The sequence below is a fragment of the Mus caroli genome, chromosome 2 (genome assembly GCF_900094665.2).
Source record: "Mus caroli chromosome 2, CAROLI_EIJ_v1.1, whole genome shotgun sequence".
Taxonomy (NCBI): Eukaryota; Metazoa; Chordata; class Mammalia; order Rodentia; family Muridae; genus Mus; species Mus caroli.
The window spans coordinates 123267713-123293377 of NC_034571.1; the positions used below are offsets into that span (position 1 = coordinate 123267713).

The 25665-nt window shown below is 41.2% G+C and overlaps 1 protein-coding gene across 5 annotated transcripts in view; it reads left to right on the forward strand.

Annotated features, from left to right (window-relative positions):
* The window catches only part of Ptpra (protein tyrosine phosphatase receptor type A), a 105159-nt gene that overhangs the window by 36698 nt on the left and 42796 nt on the right, over nt 1-25665 (forward strand). For 2 of the 5 annotated variants that reach the window (XM_029471235.1, XM_029471247.1), the window contains exons 2-4: nt 18210-18288; nt 18710-19051; nt 24693-24719. In XM_029471235.1, the coding sequence (XP_029327095.1) occupies nt 18216-18288; nt 18710-19051; nt 24693-24719 (442 nt within the window). In that variant the 5' untranslated portion in view covers nt 18210-18215. Of the gene's footprint in view, nt 1-16358; nt 16477-18209; nt 18289-18709; nt 19052-24692; nt 24720-25665 lie in introns of all 5 variants that reach the window. The other 3 variants (XM_029471244.1, XM_021184778.2, XM_029471239.1) reach the window with 2 other exon arrangements.

Below are 25665 nucleotides of genomic sequence, written 5' to 3' on the forward strand. Positions count from 1 at the left end.
CATTTGGCGATAAGAGTTGCCTGTTACCCCATTATTTGGCCGTTTCATTTAGATCACCTTCATAAATGTTTATGTTGTAGGAAGCGTCCACTGTGTTAGGTTTAAGTACAACCCCCCAAATGGCTGTTAGTTTTAGTAGTCCCTCCTCATGGTGTCTCTACCACCCACTCTTTCTTCCTTTTCTCCATTTGATCCTCCTGTTCATTCTCCCACCCCATCCATCTAGAACTGTCCCCTTCCTAAGATCAATTCCATGCCCCGCCCACCAGCCCCTTACTCTACATCTAACCTCTGCACTTATACAGATTATAGCTTGCTGATCAAAGACTTGTCTTTCTGGATCTGGGTTACCTCACGCGGAATGAGTTCTTCCCCTAGAGCCATTCATTTACTTTACCTGTAAATTTAATGATTTCACTTTTTGACAGCTGAATAATATTTCATTGTGTAAATGTACCACATTTTCCCATATCCATTCATCCATTACAGACATCTAGGCTGTTTTCAGTGCCTGGCTATTGTGAGGAAAGTGGCAGTGAATGTGATTGAGCTAGTGTCTGTAGTAGGACGAAGAGTCCCTTGGCTATATACCCACGAGTTTTATAGTTGGATCTTGAGGTAGATCGATTGCCATCTTTCTGAGGAACCACCACCCTGATTTCCGTAGTGGCTGTACAAGTTTGCCCTCCCACCAGCAATTGATGAATATCTCCCTTGCTCCACATCCTCACCAGCATTAGCTGTCATTTGTTTTATTGATCTTGGCCATTCTGCCTGCTGTGAGATGAAATCTCAAAGTAGTTTTGATTTGTATTTCCTTTATGGCTACGGATATTCTTTAAGTGCATCTTGGCCATTCGCATTTCCTCTGTTTAGATCTGTACTTCGTGTTTTAATTGTTTTTTTTCCCCTTGATGTACAGTTTTGTTTTGTTACTTTTTTATATTTTAGATATTAGCTCTCTATTGGGTATGTAGTTGGCAAAAGTATTTTCCCATTCTGTAGCCTGTCATTTTGTCTGAATGCCGGTGTCCTTGCCATTCAAAAGCCTTGCCGTCTGTCTCATGAGGAGAATTAGACACAAGTCCCCATCCCTAATCCCAACTGCTCTTAGTGCCTGTGTTTTCATTGTTCTGTTCAGAATGCCATCCCCTGTATCAGTGAGTTCAAGAGTATTCCCCACTCCTTTTCCATCAGATCCAGTGCATCTAGCTGTATTTTGAGGTCTTTGATCTGTTTGGATTTAAGTTTTGTGCAGGGTGACAATATGAATCTATTTGGAGTCAACATGCAGCCATACAGTTTTCAGTGTCATTGTTAAGGATGGTGTCTTTTTTTCCAGTGTGTGCTTCTGACTTCATCAAATTCCAGTATCTATAGGTATATCTAGGCCTTCAATTCTTTTTATACCAATATCATGCTGTTTGTATTACTGTAGCTCTGTAGTACAATTTCAGATCAGGGACAGCAATACCTCCAGCAATTTGTTTATTATTCAGAATTTTTAAAAGTTATTCTGGGGAACACACACATGTGCAGGCATGCATGTGTTTGTGTGTGTGTGTGTGTTTATAAACAAAGCTGAAAATTGACCTTTCAAGTTCTGTGAAAAATTGTGTTGAGATTTTGGTGACGATTTCATTGAATCTATGGATTACTTTTGGTAGGATGGCCTTTTTTTCTATAGTAACCTTACTGATTCATGATTATGAAGATCTTTCCATCTTTTGATATCTTTTTCAGTTTCTTTCTTCAATGCCTTAAAGTTTTTATTATGCAAGTCTTTCATTTGCTTAATTAGAGTTATTCTCACGATATTTTGTATTATTTGAGGCTATTGTGAAAAGTATTGTCTCCCTGGTTTCTTTCTCAGTCCATTTTTATATAGGAAGGCTAGTGATTTGAATGTCAATTTTGTATTCTGCTATTTTTCTGAAAGTGTTTATCAGCTATAGGAATTTCATAATATAATTTTTAGGGTCACATATGTATACTATCATACTGACATATGAAATTAACCATCATAAACCCCACACCCTATCAATTGGTACCAATTTAAATCTTTTAAGACATGCTTAATCTCTAAATAAAGGTAGCAGGGACTTCATGTTTCTGGCTAACGGCAAACTCACATCTCTCTCAGAAGAGGATCTTAAGAACTTGGGTGGTGTTTACTTTGCTTATGTGTTACCAGTGAGGGGGGGGCAAAGTCCTTTGCTCTGCCTGGGTAGAAATCTTAGATAGGTAGGGCTTCTAGCTCTGGTGGTCTGTAGCCTTTGATTACCAAGCCTAAGGAGTGGATTGGCAGATCCAGGAGCTTATAGGTCTGCATCTTGAGAGCTAGGGACTTAAGATCCAGATTTTAGAAACCAAAGACTTACAGCTCTAACTCCTCACACTGGAGGTTATTGCTTGGCAGTTTATAATCATTTATTGTTTCTGGCAGTAATAGCAGCAAGCAGCAGTAGGTCTGCTGATGCTAGAGCTCTTGTATAGGCTCAGATATTGGGATCATTAGGCCTTGCTTAGCAGTGGCTAATGTTAAATTCTCAGGCCTAATGTGTCAAAGACTCTTGCCCTGGCGTCCTTCCATGATCAAGGCCCAGTTTCTCATCTTCAGCTCTTCCTGGCCCTGTTTCTCTCAGCTCTGCTTCCCATCATTTCTGCTTAGGCTGTTCTTCAGATCTCTTTGCTTCTCCTCTCAGTGCTACTGCTGCTCTTGGCCGTACAGTCAGCAGGACAGTCACTGTTCTGCTTCCATAGCTACTCCCACCTTTTCTTTATGTTACCAGTTCAATCCACTCTACTGGTAAACATTAAAGACTTACAAAAGACCCCTGGAGTGAAGCCTTTATTGGGCATAATGTTGCAATCCCAGGGGCTATCACAGTGGATCACAGTAGCATGCTTTCCTGATGATGAGCTGAATATTACAACAGTTTGGGTTTTGGTTGGTTGGTTGGTTGGTTGGTATGGTTGGTTTTTTGTTTTGTTTTGATTTTTACATTTCTTTATTTATGTGTGTTGGGTAGCTGCTACGTTCACACATTTCTTAGCATGCATGTGAAGGTCAGAGAACAACTTTCAGAGTTCAGTTCTCTACTCTGTAGTACTAGTGATCAAACTCAGGTAATCAGGCTTGGAGGCAAGTGTTTTACCCACTGAGCCATCCCGTTGCCCAGCCTGTTTATATAGTCAGAAAAGTTGGTATAAGAAGGATGTCTGCCCCAGTCACAACAGAACTTCATTCACTGTTACCACAGTCCTTACAAATGAGGAGCTGGACTTGCATCAGTAATCTGTGTTTGTACTAGTCACAGGTGGCCTACTAAGATCATCAGGGAAGCACTCCCAATGGTCCGAGTGGATCATCTAGCATTCACTGGGACTTGTGGTGGAAAAATTCTACCACAAGCTATTTAAACAATTGTGTTTCGAAATAACTGTTTTTGATGAGTCAGGGTTGTGCTTCAGCAGCAGATGCCTTGTCGCTTCCTCAAGTCATCTGTGGAGTGTCCAGAATAGCCAGAGCTGTCATGAGGGCAGTCTGGCCTTCAGTCCAGGTAGTTAGGGCACTAGAAAAACTACCAGCTGTCAGTTATGGGTTGAAAAGGAAGTATCAAAATGGCTGCTTAGAGTAAAGGCCTATTGTTAACTTACACAGCATTTAACAGTATCCTAGCAACTGGTCCTGTCCCGTCCCTCTTGACCCTTTGGTCTGGGACTCAAATAAAATGTAGATTATATTATCTCATTACATCCTCTATACCTTTTACCCACTCTGTATCAGTTTAAAGTTTCTGTTTATCATTTGTTCTTTAATTCTTTCATAAGCTCCATTTTATTCTGTTTTAAAAGATTTATTTATTTATCTTATATATATATGAGTACATTGTAGCTGTACAGATGGTTGTGAGCCTTCGAGTAGTTGTTGGGAATCAAATTTAGGACCTCTGCTCGCTCCAGTCAACCCTGCTCACTCTCTCCAACCCAAAGATTTATTTATTATTCTAAATAAGTACACTGTTATTGTCTTCAGACACAACAGTGCTCTTACCCGCTGAGCCATCTCACCAGTCCTCCATTTTATTCTTAAATCTACTTATTAAAAGATCTTTCTATAAGTTATTGTATTTATATAATCTAGGGAAATTTTTTTGGTAAGATGATCTCCATATATAACTTTAGCTGACCTGGAACTCTGTGGAGATCTGCAGACGCCTCTCCAAGCCCAGAGTTTGTTTTCTTAGCTTTGGTAGTGCAAGACCTTAGCTACCAAGCCATACTGTCAACCCTCCAGAATGTCTAGTTCACTCTTATGTCTGCTGTTACATTTTTGGTCGGTTGGATTTGTGTTTAGTTCTTGTATCGCAGCCTGGTCTCAAATTTGTGATCCTCTTGCCTCTGCTTCCCAGGCAAAGACTGTGATTACGAGCAAACACTGCCGTGCCTGGCAGTGTTTTCTACAGTACTGATTGTTGCCTGGAATTCAAGAATCTTCTTTCCACTGGTTCTCGTGTTGTCTCCTAGCGGGTGTTGCAGAGTTTCACAGGGTGGCGTATTCCTGTAACCTCCCACACCTGGAGGTTGAGGCTGGGGCAGGAAGCCAGCATGAGCTACTCTTGTGTCTTTGTCTTAAAAAGAAAAACAAAACAAAACTGTGAAAAGAATTTGAAAAACAAAATGAAAAGAACAGGTATGTTGTAGGAATGGAGATGAGGACAGTGTGGGAGATGGTGTGAAACTGATTTGCAAGAGTGAGCTCTGGGACACAGACACACACACCCCCTCCATTCTCCTCCCAGTTCTCATCAGGAAAAGAACTGATGTGTACAGGCCTGGGTTAGTTTCATTCAGATTGAAAGGGAAGAAGGGAAGGGAAAGAGGGCAAACATAGAAGTGGGCTGGGAGAGAAGAAAGGAGGCCCACAAGGAGAGACTCGAGTTTCTCTGGGCTCCTCCCAAGTGATGGCACTGTTTGGTACCTGTGATAAGCATTATAGGAGTGCCTACTGAGTTAACAGACTAGAATAGACCAGATACTTTTTCTGACATTAAAGAGAAGATGAGGTAAGAGGTTTCCATATATTTTTTTGTTTGTTTTTTTGTTTTTACTTGAAAGAAAGACTATGGGACCTGGAGAGAGAGTTCAGCTGTTAAGTACACTTGCCGTGCTCACAGAGGACTCAGGTGTGGTTCCCAGCACCCACAAGGAAAACCACAGCCATATTAACACTAGTTCCAAGATAACCAACACCCTCTTCTGGGATCTGTGGGTACTGCATGCACATGGTATAAGCAAGCACTCATACATGCTATAAGCAAGCACTCATGCTCAGAGAATAAAAATAAATCTTTAAAAAAAAAAAAAAGCCTGATACAGAAGCTCGCTCTTTTTATATCAGGATGCAGGAGGCTGGGGCAGGGGGGTGTCCATGAAAGTCTGAGGCCAGCCTGGGCTACTCTGTGTCAAAAAACCTAACTAGCTAATTAGAAATTAAACAATAGAAGAAAGAGGAAATGAATCAAAATGAAGAAAGGCTGTGTTCATATTCATCTCCTGGATGAAAGAATTTTATTGACTAACTGAAATATTTCGGGCAACAGAGGAAGTGAGAAAATGCCTGACATGTGAGCTCCTCCCGTTGCTTTTTCTGGATTCTCAGTTCTCCAAGAAAACATTAGAGTTTGATTGAACAAATGAGTAAGGGAGTGTTTCCCTGCTCTGACATAATGGACTGTCACTACTTTGCAAGTAAAGTTTAACCATCCATTTAATTAATATGCATTCCAGGAAGAGATTATGAGAGTATTTTCCTTCGTGATCTTACTAGCCCTAAACTGGTCTGATTAGCTACAGAATTTAAATTTCCTAGAGCTTGCTGTCAAACCTAATGACCTGAGTCTAATCCCTAAACCCAATGGAAGGAGAGGACTGAGTCCCACAAGTTGTCCTCTGACCTACACATGGGTACTTGGCATGTGCACACACACACAAACACACAATCAATCAGTGTAAAAACTTGGTTTTCCTTTCTCAGCGCCCACTTTACACTGAAGCAGAAAGCCTGTTGAGAGCCTTGTTTAGCTTTTTCTGACTTCTTTGATATGACAGGGAATGATGGGAACTAGTGGAGTTATACTTCCTGTGTCTTAATTTCTCAGTTATTTTATAAGGTTTTCTTTTTCTAGAAAGAGACTAATCTGGAATGAGAATGGATTCTCATCAATAAAAGCAGAGCTTTAAGTAGGTCATCTGACTTCGCTTTTGTGCTCCACATTCACATGGCTATGAAAGGGCCTTTCATGAGTTTTCTAGGCTTTCATTGCTGTCAGACTCTCCACGGGCATTGTGAAAGAATTAAACTCCCCACCCCTCCCCCCGCTGGTCGCATGGACTCTTTCAGGGGCTATTTACAGACTGTTTAGCTCAGCAGGAGCTGCTAACACTGAGTCAGTGAACAGCCCGTCTTCCAGATAAGTGTCATAACCACCAAAGTTAATGTCTGCTGGTGTCTGACAAGGTGACCAGAAGTTTACTTCCAAATTGTTAAGCCGTGATTTAAGAAGTGTTTGTATTAAAATTACTTATATATAAAGTTGTCTATAAAGAATTTCTTATATCATTTGGATAAGAAGTTTATGAAAGCTTTCTGTAACCTAGGCATACACTCAGAACTTTTCAAGAGAAGCTTGTCTGCTGATGAGATGGTGGCACATCTACAGTCTCAGTACTGAGGAGACAGAGGGTCCGGGTACAAGGCTGTCCTAGGCTATATAGTGAGCCCTTGTTGAAAACAGAACAGGAAAGGAGTAAGTCGTAGCTTCTGCTCAGCACTGAAAATAGTTGTTATTTCATGTTTTTATTGTTATTTCATGTTTTTATTGTGGGAGTAGTGATATGGGGGGGGCGGGGCATATAGAATTTAGAAGGGATCTTTGGTCAGGCACGTGTGGCATAATTGAGTAGTAAAGTAGTTGCAAAACTTTGACGTGTGGGGCCTGAGAGGTGCCCTTGAGAGGGCCCAAGTTTGATTTTCAGCACCAATATTAGGCAGCTCACAGCTGCCTGCAACTCCAGCTCTAGAAGATCCAGCACCTTTTTCAGACCTCCATGAGTATTCCACTCATGTACACAAACCCAGACACAGATCATACAACACATGTACAAAAACCATAAAATATTTAGTTGGGTGGGTGGTTGGTTGGTTAGTTTGAGAAAGGGTCTCTATGTTAGTTAGTTAGTTAGTTAGTTAGTTAGTTAGATTTTTTGAGAGGTCTTTCTATGTAGCCCTGGCTGTTCTGTTCTAGAATTCACAATATAGACCAGGCTGTCCTCAAACTCAAAATACCCTGACAAAACAATTTAAGAGTTACAATTTCATGTTACAGACTATACCTACCTAGACAGTCTAGGTAGGAACTTCCAATAGCTGGTCATATCACCCACACTCAAGAGCAGAGAGAGGGGGATGGAGAGATGGCTCAGCAGTTAAGGACACTGACTGCTCTTCCAAAGGACCGGAGTTCAAATCCCAGCAACCACATGGTGGTTCACAACCATCTATAATGAGATCTGATGCCCTCTTCTGAGGTGTCTGAAGACAGCTACAGTGTACTTACAAAAAAAAAAAAAAAAGCAGAGAGAAATGAGCACATACATGCTCTCTTCCTGCTTTGTTCTCTACTCATTTCTTTACTTTTTAGAGATCAAGATCCAGTGCCTAGGGAATGGTGCTACCCACAGTGGGCTGGGTCTTCCCATATCAGTTAATTAAGGCAGTCCCTAACAGATATGCCCACTGACCAACCTCATGTAGATAGTTTCTGACAGATACTTTTTTCCTAGCTTATTCTAAATTGTGTTAGGTTGATATTTTAGTTAGCTTTCTATTGTGATAAAACATCACAACCAAAAGCAACTTGGGGGAGGGAAGGGTTTACTTCTCTTACACATCCCATCATTAAAGGAAGTCAAGGCAGGAACCTAGAGGCAGGAACTGACTGAGAGGTGATGGAGGAGTGCTGCTTACTGCCTTGCTCCTCATGGCTTGCTCTGCCTACTGTCTTATAGCACATAGGACCACCAGCCCAGGGGTGGTATCATCCAGGGAGAACTGGGCCCTCCCACATCAGTCATCAAGAAAACGGACCACAGTCTTACCCACAGGCCAATATCATAGGGGCGTTTTCTCCCAAAATGACTCTAGCTAGTATCAAGTTGACATAAAACTAGCTAGCACAGTTGATAATTAGCCTTGTGTTTATAGATGTTAGATTAAAATATCCTTTTAAAATATCCTTATGTATTTTGGATAAATTCAAATTGATCATGATTAACTTTCTTATATGCTACATTTAAGTTTTCAAGTCATTTGCCTTAAAATTATTGATAATATTAATTGTTCCATATACCACATCTAGATGCTTCCACCTTGCATTCATATTAATTTTTGCCTTCTGTTTTTGATTGTGTTCGTTGCTTCATTTTAACTTCCCAGATGATTAGTGATTCTCACATTTTCTCATGTGCTTGTCTTCCAAATACCTTCATTTGTTGTCATTTTACAGTGTTGGGTCGAACCCCAGGATCTTTTAAAGGGGGGTGATGGGGCTCAAGACTGGGTTTCTCTGTGTATCCCTGGATGTCCTGAAACTGACTCTGTAGACCAGACTGGCCTCAAACTCAAAGATCTGCCTCTGAGTTCTGGGATTAAAGATGTGCACCACACAGCCTGGCTTAACCCAGGATTTTTTTTTTAATTCTTTTTTAAACTTAATTTAATTTTTTTTTTTTACTTATTCACTTTACATCCCATTCACAGCCCCCTCCCGCTCGCCCCCTCCCACAATCCTCCCCTCATCTTCCCTCCCCTTTTCCTCTGAGCAGGTGGGGGTCCCCTTGAGGATCCCTGCCACCCTGGCACTTCAAGTCTCTACAAAGCTAGGTGCTTCCTCTCCCACTGAGACCAGACAAAGTAACCCACCTAGTAGAACATATCCCACATTACAGGCAACAGCTTTTGGGATAGCCCCTGCTCCAGTTGTTTGGGATCCACATGAAGACCAAGCTGCACATCTGCCTCATATGTGCAGGGGGCCTAGGTCCAGCCCATCTATGTTCTTTGGTTGGTGGTTCAGACCCTGAGAGCCCCCCAAGGATCTAGGTTAGTCGATTCTGTTGGTCTTCCTGTGGCATTCTTATCCCCTTCGGGGCCTGCAATCCTTCCTCCTATTCTTCCATAAGAGTCCCCAAACTCCATCCACTGTTTGGCTGTGGGTGTCCGTATCTGTCTGAGTCATCTGCTGGGTGGAGCCTCTCAGAGGAGGACTACATGCTCTTGTCTGCAAGCATTATAGTATCATTAGTAGTGTTAGTTTCTGCTCCATCCCCTATGCCTGCATTACTTGTAGACAGGATAAATTTTGGGTTGAAAGTTTTGTGGGTAGTTTGGTTAACCCAGGATCTTAACGAATGCTAAGACCAGTGCTCTGCTACTATGCCCTTACATGCATTTTTATTAAAGTATCTGTGTCTAGCTAATAAAGCCATCCTTTATTAGCTAGAAATTTTAAGATTTCTACCTGTTTATGACTTGTCTTAATTTTTCTGTTTACTCTGTTTTGTTTTGTTTTGTTTCTTTAATGTTATTTTATACCAAGTGTCATGGTTCAAGTGAAGCTGTAAATTTGGTTAGCCTGGTTTACATTGTCAGTTCCAGATCTGCCAGGGCTTTGTAGAGAGATCCTATGTCTTAGTTAGGGTTTTACTGCTGTGAACAGACACCATGACCAAGGCAACTCTTATAATTTAATTGGGGCTGGCTTACAGGTTCAGAGGTTCAGTTTATTATCATCAAGACAGGAGCATGGCAGCATCCAGGCAGGCATGGTGCAGGAGGAGCTGAGAGTTCTACATCTTGATCTGAAGGCTAGCAGAATACTTGCTTCTAGGCAGCTAGGATGAGGGTTTTAAAGTCCCCGCCCACAGTGACACACCTACTCCAACAGGACCACACCTTCAAATAGTGCCACTCCCTTGGCCGAGCATATACAAACCATTACATCCTGTCTCCAAAAAAAACAACAAAAAACAAAACAAAGTAAAAACACAACAAAAAACAAATAAATCAACAAATAAACAGAAAAATAAAATGGTGCTTTGTATGTAAGTCACATTGTTGTGCAGCTGTCACATCCATATGTAAAACTCTTCCATCTTCAGCTGAACCTGTACTCATCAAACACTGACACTCCGTCCTTCTTCCCACTACCTATAGCAACCAACACTGCGTGTTTGCTCTGATTCTGGATTTTACTACTCTCAGAATTTCAGAGTATTTGACCTTTCCTGCCTGACTTCCTTTTTATTTAGTTGCGTGTGTATTGGGAAGGAAGGAGAGTGTGGCAGGAGAACGCAGGTCAGTATTGGATATATCTTCCTTTTTTTTTTTTTGAGTCAGCGTTGCACACTGAAGCTGGAGCTCCCTGATTCAGTTAGAGAGCTTGGATATAGACCTGGGTTCAATCCGCAGGACTGAAAAATCACAAATATGTAAATAGAAATTCAGAAACATACCCTGAGTTTTACTAAGTGAAAAAAGCCAGATACAAGAGGTCAGATATTATAGGACCCCAAAGAATGGTAAGACTCAAACTCAGAAAGTACAGTGGTGGTTGCCAAAGCCTGGAGAAGAAACTCAGAAAGTACAGTGGTGGTTGCCAAAGCCTGGAGAAAAAAGGGGTGCAGTGTTGGTGTTAGGGACCTCCCTCCAGCTCTCCCCAGCCAGCTCTCATTCATTCTCTTTCTCTTAGTGTCTCTCCTTGCTCCCTGCCCACCCTCTCAGGCAGTGTCAGCTCCCTGACCTGCATCCACCGACTGCTTCTTTCCATGTCTTCTGCCTAGCTTGCTCATAACTGCATTTGTCACCTGATCAGCTGCCTTTGTCCCTCCCTTGGCTTTTTGCCTGACTTTGATGGCAGCTGCCCTGTCATTGCCTGTGTGCTGCTCTGTCCCTTCTCCCATTGCCCTGGGCAGATACAGCGTGTTCTGTAGTGCTATGCATTCTGCACATTCACAAGTAAACTCATCCATCACCTCCCGTCTGTGTGCCCCAGAACCTGGCCATCCTCTGCCTACGACATTGTGATTCACTTAAATCCAACACGTGGGCCTTGCATCCCCCAGCATCTTAGGAACTCTACACTGGTATACTCTCTGGAGTCTGTCTTAGGAGCTAGTCTTCCCCTCCTCTAGTTCCTCTTGCTTTACTGGCTGTATTCCTTCTGAAGGCTTTGGTCAATGACTCCCCTCACCTCACAGTCAGTTAACAGGATGGAGCTTCTATCTTGTTAACTGTTCCAAATTCCAGATTATTCTGTCAGTTTCCTTACACTCTAACCATTGGTATTTCACAGTTGTGTTCACCAGTAAATCAGAACTTTTTATTATGAGGAAATTTTAAAAGTCTTCTAACCGTGGGCAACAGCCCTTTGGTGATGTATTGGCTGCCTCATCTTGTCTCATGTGCATCATGTCCCTTGCTTCATCCTCTCAGACACTTGTCTGCTGTTTCCAGGTTTGTATTGAGGTCCTGCTTGATGCCTGTGTTAGAACTGTGTCCTCTGAGCATGACATGGCCATTGCCATCTTGATATCTGAGCAGCTATTGTTACCTCCTGAAACATTGTCCTGAAATACCCGTCACCACTCCCCACTGTCCCAGCTGCACATAGTCCTGCCACAACTCCACAGTCTCGGGATTTAAGAGTGTATAGGAGAGGGAAGGTCCGTGAGATTGAGATCTCCTGATTCCTCCCCAGTGCCAGGGGTAGGGCTTACTCTCTGGTGCAACTGTCTAGTGGTCCTCATTGCTCTGTAAGTAACTCCTAATCCATGAGCAATCCTTTCTGTGGTCTGTCAGGTGTCCTCTGTAACCAGCAGACATTCCTATGCCTCTTCTCAGCTTGTTGTCACTGATGCTACAAGACAAGCTATTTTAAGCTTTGAAGACCTCTTTGTTTTAATGACAGCCTGGTCATTCTCTTAGCTAACTTGTATTCTTCCAAGTTTTGCTTTACATCATCTTCACTGAAAATTGCCTCTGTAGTTTGTACTTCTCCCACCTCATTTTATTGCCTTTTGGCTACCTTTTTATGACTGGTAATAATCCAGGATAGTTTGTGCCTTCTGCAGGTAAATGAAACCTCTGCTAACAGTGTCTATATCTAATGTCTGTATCCTCCAATATTTAGTGAATTAAAAGGGGAAAAAATGGGCTGTAGAGTTGGAAAAGCCAATGTTTAAATACCAGTAAACATTTATTACTGTGTAGCCTTGAACAAATTCCTTAATCTCAAGAAAAATAGTATCTAACTCATAATATTATGAGAATTAAATAGAATAAGGTACATAATGCCTATTACAGGTCACAAAGCAAGCAATCAAGGATTATAGCTATGTATTGTTTCCAATAATAAACATTGCTAAGCAAGTGAGAATTTTCCTGAAGTGGCTGGTCCCTCCTTCTAGTCAGGTCACCTGAGCAGCTCCAGGAGGTGGCCCAGAGCAGTTTGAAATGACATTTGTCCAGCTGACATTTGTCCCACACTTGGAAGATATTTTCATTAAGACTGGGATCTGAAAGCCTATCTTTCCCACTACAAACTCCATCTCCATCAGAGAGGTGAGTTTACTTAAAATCAAGACCAGAACCAAATGCAGAATGTTTGAACATCAGCCCTGATTAATCTGATCATATTTTCAAGGCCCACCACTCCATCAATGAAACAGACTGTAAAATAGAAATAGAATCATTAATTCGTTGGCTTTTTTGAGAGATTTATCTGTTTCTTCATTAGGTATGTGAGGAAGAGCCAGGTAATCTTAATCTCAATTCTACCTACTGAGAACCTATTTTTCCAATTTCTTTATCTGCAAAACGGGAGTAAAAAGAGTGGTAAGACAAGAGGCCAAACGTGGTCCTGCACACCTTTGATTCTCAGTGCTCAGGAGGCAGAAGAAGTAGGAGAATCTCTGAGTTTGAGACCAGCCTAGACTCCATATGGAGTTCCAGGACAGCCAGGGCTGCAGAGAGAAACTGTGTCTCAATAAAGAAATAAAAGATTTAACAGAAATAAAATGGTTCCAGTGGTAGTATATACCTATCTTTTGACAATATTTTATTGGGAACATGCTAAATATAAAACACTTAACTCTGGATATAATTTTTTTCTTTTGGTGGTAGTAACAGTCTAACCAAGAACCTCATGATTTGTGCTAGGCAAATGTTCTACAACTCAGCTATAGCCTCAGCTCTTTTTATTTTTATTTTATTTATTTATTTATTTATTTATTTATTTTAAGATTTATTTTAAGATTTATTTTAAGATTTATTTTAAGATTTATTTATTATGTAATACAGCATTCTGCCTGCATGTGTGTCTGCAGGCCAGAAGAGGGCACCAGATCTTATTATAGATGGTTGTGAGCCACCATGGTTGCTGGGAATTGAACTCAAGACCTCTGGAAGAGCAGTCAGTGCTCTTAATCTCTGAGCCAACTTTCTAACCCCTTTATTTTTATTTTGAGATAGGGTCTTTCTGTATAACCAGGCTGGTCTCAAACTTGTGAACTTCCTGCCTCAGATCTCTATGTAGCTTGGCCTGCAGAGACGTGCTCTTACACATAACGAAGAAGACTTACTGGAAGGTATTAGAACCACAGTCTAAACTCTGGAAAGTGTACAGCTGAGCTCTCCTTCACTAGTAAGGACTTCAGAATGTTGTTAGCTGTTGTTGCCCTGAGATAGAGCCTCATGGCTAGCCTCAGGCTGGCCTTGAACTCTAGATCCTCCTTCCTCAGCCTCTTGGTTGTTGGGAATGTGGGTGTGTCCGTAACACCTGCACAATGTTGAGTGTTTGTGATAGTAGATGTATGCAGAGCTCCTTCGTTATTCTCATCCCTAGTTCGATAGTCATAATGTGAGTTGTTCTAACTCCTTATGAGTTGTACCTGAGGTTGTTGCGTCTGTCTGAAATATTTTATGTGTATCAGTGATTTGCCTGCATTTATATGTGTATTATGAATGATCTTCCTATATTTATACAGTTGTGTCATGTGTGTCTGGTGCCCTTAGAGGCCAGAGGGCATTGGATCCCCTGAAACTGGAGTTACAGACTATTGTGAGCTACCATGTTGGTGGTGGGAGCTAAACTGAGATCATCTGCAAGAGCAGCAAGTGCCCTTAACTTGTAACCCATCTCTCGAACACCTGAGAAAGTTTTTTTAAATCGCCTTCTTAGAGACCTCACAACACAATTGAGTGTATTGGCCCTTTGGCTCTGATGTCCTCAGTTGTCCGCAGCTGTCTAAATAATAGGCATATTCTCTTGTGCCTCAGTTTGCTCTCCCTCTCTTTTCCCTCACGTGGGAGGTCATGGCTGTCAACCTTTGCATCCGCTGGCAAGCGTTCCATATCAGGGTAAGAAACATTGCTCTTTGGCCGGACGCCAGCAAAGCCTGGCTTTCTCTAGCAAGTATCCACTGTGCCTCTGGTGGTTCATTCCTTCTTTTTGAATGCAGGAGATATTTTTTTCAAATAAATTAGCCCTGACATGTGTTTAAGTATATATAATTGATTGTCCATTGATTAAACATTCAGATTTCTAGGCTAGATTTGTAACTCAATAATAGAGTGCTTGTAGCTTGCCCAAAGTCCTGGCTACTATTCCTTGCTTGCTTGTGGGGATGTCCAATTTAACATTTACAGTTTCTGTAATGAGGTGTAGACTACCAACAGCAAAGAATACTTAGAGTAAATTATGGAAGAATTACTCTGCACCCTTAGCAGAGCAGAATTGGTGGGGTTAGGTGAGAGGAAGTATAAGAAGTGTTTAGAGTATCCTGGTCTTTTTAGATGGGAGGGGAGATGTGAGAAATCTAACAGCCAGTGTGCATTGCCCACTTTTTGTATCCCTAATAGAGAACGGAGAGCCTGCACATACATCCTTGGAATGTATGTGCTCAGGTCTGCTGTGCTGAATTATGAATTAACTTCATATTAACTTTATGAACATGTAGAAAATATTCAGTATGAGGAAAAGTACAATTGTGATGGGTTTTCTCAATTACTAACGTGATGAGCTCTAGACTAGGAAATGGACCTATGTCACATTTGTCAGGAATGATCTTGGTTAGGTTAACTGGAGAGGGAAGCCCTGCCTGCTGTGGGTGACACCATCCCCTAAGCTAGAATCCTGGACTGTTTAAGAAAAAGGAAAGTGACCTGAGCAACAAGCATTCATCACTCCCTGCTTCCCTGCTATGGGTACAGTGTGATCGGCTGCTGGGGCTCCTGCTGCTGGGCCTTCCCCATTCTGATGGGCTATAATCTCAGACTGTTGGCCAGGATAAACCTTGCCTTAAGTTGCTTTCCTCAGGGGTGGTGGTGATGGTGGTTTAATCACAACAGGAAAAGAAACCAAGACAACAACTATGATTTTTTTTTTCTTCAAATTTTTCTGAGTCTTTTATCATATTGCTTTCATGCATGTTAATGGCATCTGAGTGTTCTTTATAGTTTAAATGTTGAACTTTGATAATTGATCAGCCTAATGTATGTGTAATGAAAATATTTTAAAGTAAGTTTAAAATGTTTTTTAATAAGTAAGGAGCAAGGGAAAGAACCCAGTGTATGCTGTTGTGTGTGATATATTAAAGATTCATGACTCACAAAGTTTTCCTGCTTTGTTGTTATGTACTTGCTTTATGATTGATAAGTTTTTGTGTTTGTTTTTATTTTTAAATAAATAATTGAGGAGCTGGGGAGACGGCTCAATAGATAAAGCTTTGCAAACATGGGGACCAGAGTTCTGACTCCCAGGACCCACCTAGGAAATGCGGCGAACCGTGGGGAAGGGTCCTCGTTTTGCTTTATACTCTTGCTTTGTTTGCATTTGTTCTTACAGGAACGCTTTACTTTTGTAACGTAGTTTATAATACAAGTATGAAGTTGTCCAGAATCTTCCTGTTTCCAAGTTTTTGTTTTGTTTTGGGGGTATTTTTTGGTTGGTTGGTTGGTTGATTGGTTTGGTTAGTTTTTGTTTTGTTTTGTTTTGTTTTGTTTTTTCAAAACAGGGTTTCTCTGTGTAGGCTTAGCTGTCCTAGATCTTACTCTGTAGACCAGGCTGGCCTTAGACTTGGAGATCCACCTGCCTATGCCTCCAGAGCTCTGGAATTAAAGTTGTGTGCACCACATCCGGGTTTGTTTTCAACTTTTATTTTATATGTGAGTGTGTGCCCTGGCACTGGTAGAGTGGTCAGAGGACAGGTCTTAAAGGCTGTTTCTCATTCTGCAGTGTCAGTCCCAAGGATGGATTTCAGTTTGTCAGGATTGCCAGCAGGCTCCTTCACCTGCTGAGCCATCTGCCTGCACCCAACCTCCCAGCCCCATGTTTTTCTTACTTATCAGAAGCAGTAAGTAGCACTACACAATCCTATTCACTGTGGTTTGAAAAAAAAATAGTATTAGATGCTATGTCCTGGGTTTCTAAGATCTGGTTCTGTGGTCATTTCTTGATGAATCATCTATTATAAAAAAATTTAGATATATAGAAAAATTGAAAGAAGTTCTCTGTTGCTTTTCTGAGACAGGATCTCACCCAGCTTAGCCACAGACTCACAACAGTCCTCCTGCCTCAGCTTCCTGAGCACTGAGGTTATAGGTATGAGCCACCACCCCCAAATGAGAGAATTGTGTATGTGGAGATGTGGGGGCGGGGGAGGAGATGTCGTGTGTGTGGAGGACAGGCTTGGCTGTTCCTCATGGTGTTTTAATGTTCTGAGTTAGACTAGACTGGACTACTTAGGAACCCGCCCTTCTCCACATCTCCAGCACTGGTACTATAACGTGTCCCACCACACTAGGCTTTTTCTCATGAGTGCGGAGGTAGCATTCATGCCCTCATGCTTGCAAGGCAAGCACCTTGTTGACTTAGACATTCAGGATTACATTTTCCTATAGTTTAATATGGAGAAAGTGAGACAGGGTTTCTATGTGTAGCCCTGACTGCCTTGGAACTTTCTCTGTAGACCAGACTGGCCTCAAACTCAGAGATCTGCCTGCCTCTGTTCTGGAGTGCTGGGATTGAAGGTGCGACATCACTGCCTTGCTAAGAAGTTCCTGTCCATGTGCATTGCTTACGATCAGCTTTTTATACTTGTTTTTTTCTTGTCAGCTTCCATTTTTACTTTCATGATTGCTTGCATTGCCCTTAAGCTTAAAAAGTTTTTTTTTCTTAGCTGTAATGTCCAAATATTGGCTTATTGTCTTTTAAAGTGTATTTAAAACATCTAATTCTGTAAGCCAACCTATTTTCTGTTGATTTACCCTGAGAAACTGAGCACACACGTATACACTAGTCTTCCAACTTGCTGCCTGATCCTTGTGCAAATGACTGTGTGCATTCCCAGCTTTGAAATATGGTCAAGTAGGAATTGAACTGGAGTCTGTCAGTGATCAATATATCTTCACTATCCAGTTCTTTAAGAGTTACAGATGTCTGATATAATGTGGTACTGACTTCATTATCACACCCTACAAAGAACAGAAAGGCCTTTGGGCTTGGGGAAGGCCACTGCTAAATCCATCCCCTGCTAGGCAGTGCCATTGTATCAGCAAACGTCTTGGGGCCCTTAAACTACTAGCATATCCCTCACCTCAGCATTTGCATCTTCCTCTTAGGGAGGCAGGACCTCACTGTCTCAGATAGTAGCTGTTGATTTACATCTACATTGTAAAACATGGGAAAGCATGGCTGGTAAATAAGTTGGTCCTCAGTTCTTCCTCTAGAACCTAAGATCAGTTTTGTACACAGGTCCTGAGAAGATGAACTTAGGAAATTTAAGGACTGCCTATTTCTCATACTTAAAGATACAGTCTGGAACCAGAGTTTTTAAAACAGTTTTTAAAGTGCACAAAGTTTGAGAGATATAATTTAAAAGATATGTTATTTAAATTTAATTTTATTTCTATAAAGATAATTAATAGCTGAACTTCTGGGGGAAACTGCCTGTGAAGCTGTCAGGAGACCCTATGTACATATTGTATTAACTAAGAAAGATACTACCCAAAATAACCTTTTGTATTTTGAGTCATTTGGACGTAATTATAATAATGTAAGACTTCATCTCATGTGTCTATTTTCTAGGTCAGCATGGATTCCTGGTTCATTCTTGTCCTGTTTGGCAGTGGTCTAATACACGTTAGTGCCAACAATGCTACTACAGGTAAAAGCTGTCATCTGAGAGGGAAATCAGTATTTAAGTAATACTAAATAAATGTAACTGTGAGCTTCTAAAAGTCTTTGAATTATCTTAATAGTCAGCTTTGTTCTGTATGCTAAAATAACTGAAAAGACTGTTCTTTCCTCAAAATAGTAAAAAAATGTTAATATTTACATCCCTACAGAGTGGTTCTGAAGAAATAAACGAAAAGCCCTTTTTCTTCATGCCATGAAACAGTAGTCCTTTGGAGGAAGCAGGAAGGGTCCAGCATTAAGAGGGTGTGGGATATAGGTGTCTGTCTAGTCTTTGCATGGTGTCCAGATGTGTGAGATATTTATTAATTCTTGCTGTTTTGTGTCTTAACTTTTGAGCCTCACATTCTTCATAAGATATTTTTTTTTTTTTTTTTTTTTGGTGTTTGTAGTTTCACCTTCTTTAGGAACTACAAGATTAATTAAAACAGCAACAACAGAATTGGCTAAGGAAGAGAATAAAACCTCAAATTCAACTTCTTCAGTAATTTCTCTTTCTGTGGCACCAACATTCAGCCCAAACCTAACTCTGGAACCCACCTATGTGACTACTGTTAATTCTTCACACTCTGACAATGGGACCAGGAGAGCAGCCAGCACGGTATCTGGAGGCACTACCATTTCCCCGAACGGAAGCTGGCTTATTGAGAACCAGTTCACGGATGCCATAACAGAACCCTGGGAGGGGAACTCCAGCACTGCAGCAACCACTCCAGAAACCTTCCCCCCGGCAGGTACCCGAGATGCATTCTGCTTGCTCCTCTTGCTCTGGCTTTAGTTACTGTCTTTGTATATATTTTATAGCCATCAAATTCCTGAAATATATTTTTGTCCAAGAAAAGAAATGAAACCTAGAAACAGAATTTTTTTTTTGTTTTCATGTGTGTGTGTGTGCCTGTGTCTGTGTCTGTGTGTTTGCATGTGTTTATGTGTAACACATGTGTAGAGATGCCCTTGGAGGCAAGAAGAGGGTGTTGGATCCCTGGTCTTAGAGTTTCAGGGAGTTATAAGCCATCTGATGGGGGCGCTGTAAACTAAACCCCAGTTGTCTGAAAGGACAGCAAGCACTCTTAACCACAGAGCCATTTCTCCAGCCTCCAACATGTTAGCAATTCTTTTTTTTTTTTTTTTTTTCTCGAGAGAGAGGGTTTCTCTGTATACCCCTGGCTGACCTGGAACTCACTTTGTAGACCAGGCTGGCCTCGAACTCAGAAATCCACCTGTCTCTGCCTCCCGAGTGCTGGGAGTAAAGGCATGCGCCACCATGCCCCGGCTTATGTTAGCAATTAATACCTGCTTAGCATAGCACTTTCTACAGGATATTTTTCTGATGGGAAAGATCACAATTAGGGTGGGGAAGTCCAAGTGTATTTAAAGGTATTTAAATGTATTAGAATATTTGATTATCAGCTAGCTGGGAAGATAATGTCCTATAACATAATGATGTCCCAGAAACAATGAGAAAGTGAGGCTGTGGGAGGCTCATACACTCAGAGCCATCTGTTCAGCCCGCCTCTCTGTCCCCTTGAATATCAGTCACTAGATTGAAGTAGCTTTGGCCTGGAGAATAGGCTTGGAATTCTGAGCCTGAGACCAGCTTGGCAAGGGCAGATTTCTGACTTATTCAGATTCCTAGTCTAGACAAGACAGTTAGAGGGTCCCTCAAAGAGTGTCTGCATGAAGTAAAGTAATTGCTCCAACTGCCACATAAATGACATTTCCTTTCTAGTAAAATTGCTGTTCTCTGATCTGTGACCTCAGCCTTTTGCTCAGATTTCTTTTCTGTTTCAGATTCTGTTAGATGGATCCATGTCTGGCTCATGGTAGAATTCCAAAAGTACTTTTGAAATTTAATGCTAGTTGATACTAAAGATGACATCTTTCAACTAGACTTTATAGTACATACCTGATACATGTGTGCTTTAGGGCCATTGTTTCGACAGTACAAGCAAGATGACATTAACAGGTACAGTTCAGAGCATAGTCTGCACACCCTACTTGTTCCTGTTCAGTCCCAGCTCTGCCACAGCTGCACTATGAGCATAGGCAGATTGACTTGACATCTGTGCCTCTGGCTTCCCAGATATAAAATTGAAATGAATGATGGAAATAGTTCACACCCGTAGAAAAGTTGTTTGATGAGCTGATCTAAGCCGGGTATAGTGATGTACGCCTTTAATCCCAGCACCTTGCCTGGCAGAGGCAGGCAGACCTCTGTGAGTTCAAGGCCAACATGGTCTACAGAATGAGTTCCAGGACAGCCAGAGCTACATAGTAATAAGACCCTGTCTCCAAAGGATTACTTATGGTTCTGTACACGGTGATAACTGTACAAAGGATTACTTATGGTTCTGTACACGGTGATAACTGTTTTTTAAGGCTCAGCTGTTCTAATTGTTACAACTTCTGCTCTGAGAGATTTCCATAAGTCACATGGCCAGGCAAGGTGATATAGGGCTGTAATCCCAGTACACAGGGAGCTGAGGCAGGAGGATTTATAGTTCCAGAGCAGCCTAGGCTACATGATCAGACCCTGTCTCATAAAGAGCTGGGGCTAATATGCTCAGTGGAGGCCCTTGCCTACGGTAGTGCACCTAGCCTTCAGTCACTGCAAAAACAAACAAATAGAGATACAATGCATGTCTATGGCTGCCACTATTCTTAATTAGGTTGAGAACTGCAAATAATTCTACTTTATATTTTAATGTTTAAGTACAGTTTATGACCCATTCATGAAATTTGTTTAATGGACCACAACCATTAGTGTTTATTTTGTCTTTGTGGGTGACCCTATTCTGTGTCTTTTCTTGTTGAATGTGTAATGTTTTAAAGCTATGCACAACACACATTGTATACTAAATAACAACATAAAAAGTGTTCTTCTGTGAGTTAGGGCCATTGCTTAGGGGAGAAAGGCAAGAACTTACACAGACTGAAGGAATGAATTTGGAAGGTAGGGCTGTAAAGTAAGCCCAGCTGACTTCCTAGCCTGGGCTCATTCTCTATTGCTTTCCACTCAACAGCTCTGTGAGATGACCACAGTAATTATCTCCTGTTAGTGCATGCTGAATTTAACGCTAAATACCATATTAGACTTCAAATAGTTTCACTTTTGTAGTCTTTCCACATTAAGAATCCTACACTCACACTCACTCTCTCTCATGTAATTAAAAAAAAAAAATTATCCTAAAAGTAAAATGAGGGCTGCAAACATAGTTCAATGGATAAAGTGTTTGCCACACAAGCATGAGGACCTGAGTTCAAATCCCCTGAATCCACATAATCCCAAGCATGGTGAATCCCATCCATAATCTCAGTGCTCCTGTGACAGAATGGGAGGTAGAGACAGGAGAGCTCCCAGAAGCTCCCAGGTCAGTTAGCCTGCTGTACACAGTGCAGTGGCAAACAATGAAGAGATCCTGTCTCAAATACAATGGAGGGGGAGGGCCCATACAGGCTAATTTTATGTCAGCCTGACAGTTGAGAAACTGGCCTATGGTGCACTTGATGACTGATGTGGTGGGCCCTGCTCACTGTGCTTTACCAACCCTGGGCTGGCGAGCTTGATGTCTTCAGTAAGCAGGCTGAGCAAGCCTGGAAAAGCAAGCCAGTATGCAGCACTCCTTCATGGCTTCCACATCAGTTCCTGCCTTTAGATCCCTACACTGGCTTCCCTGGGTGATTAACCACAAACTGTAAGATGAAATAAATCCTTTCCTCCCCACATTGACTTTGGTTATGGTGTTTTATCACAGCAATAGAAACCTAAGGCACTGCTTGTGTCCAAAGTTGTCCTTAGTCCTCCACACATGCATCGTGGTACTCATAGGCCCTAACTCACAAACGTGAACATGCACACAAACAAAACTCCCGACTATGTATCTAATTACTCTTACCACTTTCATGTGTGCACATAACAAGTTTCATCTTCACCCCACTTGTCCTTCCTGTCACTCTGCCAATCCTCCCTTCCTAGCCAGTCCCCGTCAACTTCCATGGCTTCTTCTTAAAGGTTGTACATACGTGAGTGTTTTGCCTGTGTGTATGTATGTAGTATGTATTATGTATATATGTGTACTGTGTACATGCATTCTGTCTATGAAGGCCAGATTAGGGCATCAGATCCTGGAACTGGAGTTACAGATCATTGTGAGCCTCCATGCGGATGCTGGGAACTGAACTTGGCCTCTGTGAGAGCAGCCAACGCTCTTCATTACTGAGCCATCTCTGGGTCCATACATTTTTTTTTTAACTTATTTATTTTCTGTATGAGTACACTGTAGCTGTCTGTCTTCGGACACACCAGAAGAGGACATGGGATCCCATTACAGATGGTTTTTAATTCTTTTTTTTTTTTAAAGATTTATTATTATATCTACGTACACTGTAGCTGTCTTCAGACACACCAGAAGAGGGCATCAGATCTCATGATGGATGGTTGTGAGCCACCATGTGGTTGCTGGGATTTAAACTCAGGACCTTCGGAAGAGCAGTCAGTGCTCTTAACCACTGAACCATCTCTCCAGCCCAAGAGCAGTCTTTTTTAAGAGTTTTTTGTTTTTTTTTAAGGCCCAAGAAGTGTCATTAACGTTGCTTACAGAGTATGTGTGAGGAGTTGTTATTTACTTAGGATGTTTTCATTGATATTTACAAGTGTTTTCTTGTTTTGTTTTGTTTTCTCTGTGAAATTGGTCTGCTTTTACTTTGCAAATGTGGTATTGTTGGTGTATCAGTTGTAGTGTTTTTTTTTCATTAAAAGAACATGAAAGCTTAAAGATAAAGTAAAAGAAAAAAAGAATTTGAAAGTTTGCATAGAAAACTATGAATTTCATTCATATTTTCTAATTCAAGTGAATTTGAGGAAAGTCATCCCATGATCGTTTAATTTCCTATATAGCTATGAATATTTCTCACTTTGCATATTTCTGACCCCCTTTTTTCCTTGGGATATACTATTTCATAGTTTATTACTTCTTTCCTCCCAAAGAACCTACTATTCTTTATTGACTCGATCACCTTAGCTTTTTATTTTATTGATTATTGTTCTTTCTTGCCTTTTTAGAAGTTTATTTTGTGCTACTTATTCAGTTTTTTAAAATTAAAGCTGAATTTTTATTTTTCAGACCTACTAATATTTGGTAGTATGATTTTTATACAACATAGACTTCAACATGCTGCCTAGGTATTTCTGTAGGTAGCTGTTAGCTAGGATGCTGTCTGAGCTGCTGATAAAGACCACAGGATTGCCTTCTCTGTAGGTATGGCCGGAGGGCTTGCCTCCCATCAGGAACCAAGTCACTCTTACATAGCCTGCCATCGAAGGACAGCCTTCTTATCTGCTGGGCCCATTCTCCAAATGTCATAAGTACACTTAACCATAGTGTTTTCTCAAATCCCAGTAGCCAGATTTTTTTGCTTTTCTTTGTTTTTTTTTAAGATCTTATTTATTATATCTAAGTACACTGTAGCTATCTTCAGACACACCAGAAGAGGGTGTCAGATCTCACTACGATGGTTGTGAGCCACCATGTGGTTGCTGGGATTTGAACTCAGGACCTTCAGAAGATCAGTCAGTGCTCTTAACCACTGAGCCATCTCTCCAGCTCCATTAGCCAGAATTATTGCGTAACCACACCTAGTCTTGGAAGTATAGTATTTAACTGGACAACTTTGTACTTGGCTAAAAAACACAAAGAGGTTGTTTTCATTATATATTTTATTTAGTTTTCAGATTTTGACTGTGTTAGTTAATTCCACTTTTGTTGTGTAGTGCTGAGAGAATATCATACTGTGGGTCTTGGGGATCTGTTTAGACTGTAGATACCCCAGAGTGCATCTGTGTGGTTACTGATGGTGGGTGACGGAACCAGTTTTCTCATTCCACTGTGTAGATCTTGAGGCTTGAACTCAGGTCATCAGGCTTTGTGGCAAGTGCCTTTGCCTGCTTAGCGTCTCTCCTGTTCACCATAGGTTTCTGAAAACAAGCTTTTCTCCAATAGCATATTAGCAGTTACCTACCTAGTAGTTAGGTTGGGTTTTTTGTTTTTTATGGTGCTTGTTTGCATCTCATTGTGTAGATCTTTTATATCTTTAACGTTGTCATTTTGCATATAAAAAGGCCAATATTGGCTTACATTTGTGATTTTCCTTGAATTCGTGTATTTTTAGTGAGTATTGAATAGGCATACTCAGGAACACAGAAGGAGACAACTGACCAAAGTTTAGTAACCCTGGATAATTCCCCATTTATGGCAGTGTACTGCACATGGGGAAAATTACCTATGTTCCTGAACTTTTTCTTTGTTTCCCTTAAATTGAATAGCAATGTTTTCCTTTAACCTGAGTAAATGTTTCTGTTTTTTACTTGTTACACAGGTAATTCTGACTCAAAAGACAGGAGAGGTGAGCCCATCACCTTTATCTGTTTTCCTTTAAGGGTACCCACTGTCCATCATGTCTTTGCAGTCCACTGTTCACCATGTCTCTTCTGCCCACTGTCCGCCAGGTCTCTTCTGCCTGCCATGTTTCTTCTGTCCACACTTCGTCCTGTCTCCTCTACCCACTGTCCGCCATGTCTCTTCTGCCCACTGTCTGCCATGTCTCTTCTGCCCACACTTCTCTTCTACCCACTGTCCACCATGTCTCTTCTGCCCACTCTTTGTCTTGTCTTTTTTGTCCACTGTTCACCATATCTCTGCTGTCTGCTGTCCACTGTCCGCCATGTCTCTTCTTTTGTTTGTTTACTGTCCCTTAAATGTTCTCAGGTTTACCTCAGAAAAGCGTAAAAGAAACAGCATTTGATTTTATATACATTAAATATTCCAACAGATTTGGTGTATTTTATGTTTTAAAATTTTACCTTTGTGTATGAGTGTTTTGGCTGCATGCATGTTTGTACAGCACATATGTATACCTGTTGCTTACAGAGGCTGTAAAAGTGCATCAGGTTCCCTGGGAATGGAATCACCATGGTTGTGAGCCCTCATGTGAGTGCTAGGAATAGATTCAGGGTCCTCAGCCAGGGCTCTTAGCTACTGACCATTTCTTCAGCCCCTTGATGTATTTTAATCAATAATAAAATAACTGTACACTTATCATGTCTTCATACTAGTATTTTACTCTTTGGTCATATAGTAGGATGTAATTTTTTTGCTTGTTTTCAAATTGTATTTATTTTGTATGGTTGTGAACCATATGTGCTCTGGAACTGGAGTTATATAGATGGTTGTGAGCCACTGTCCAGATGCTGAGAATTGAATCTGGGTCCTCTGGAAGAGCAACAAATGCTCTTACCCACTGAGCCATCTCTTTAGTCCCTAGGGTGTAATTCTTTTTTTTTTTTTTTTTT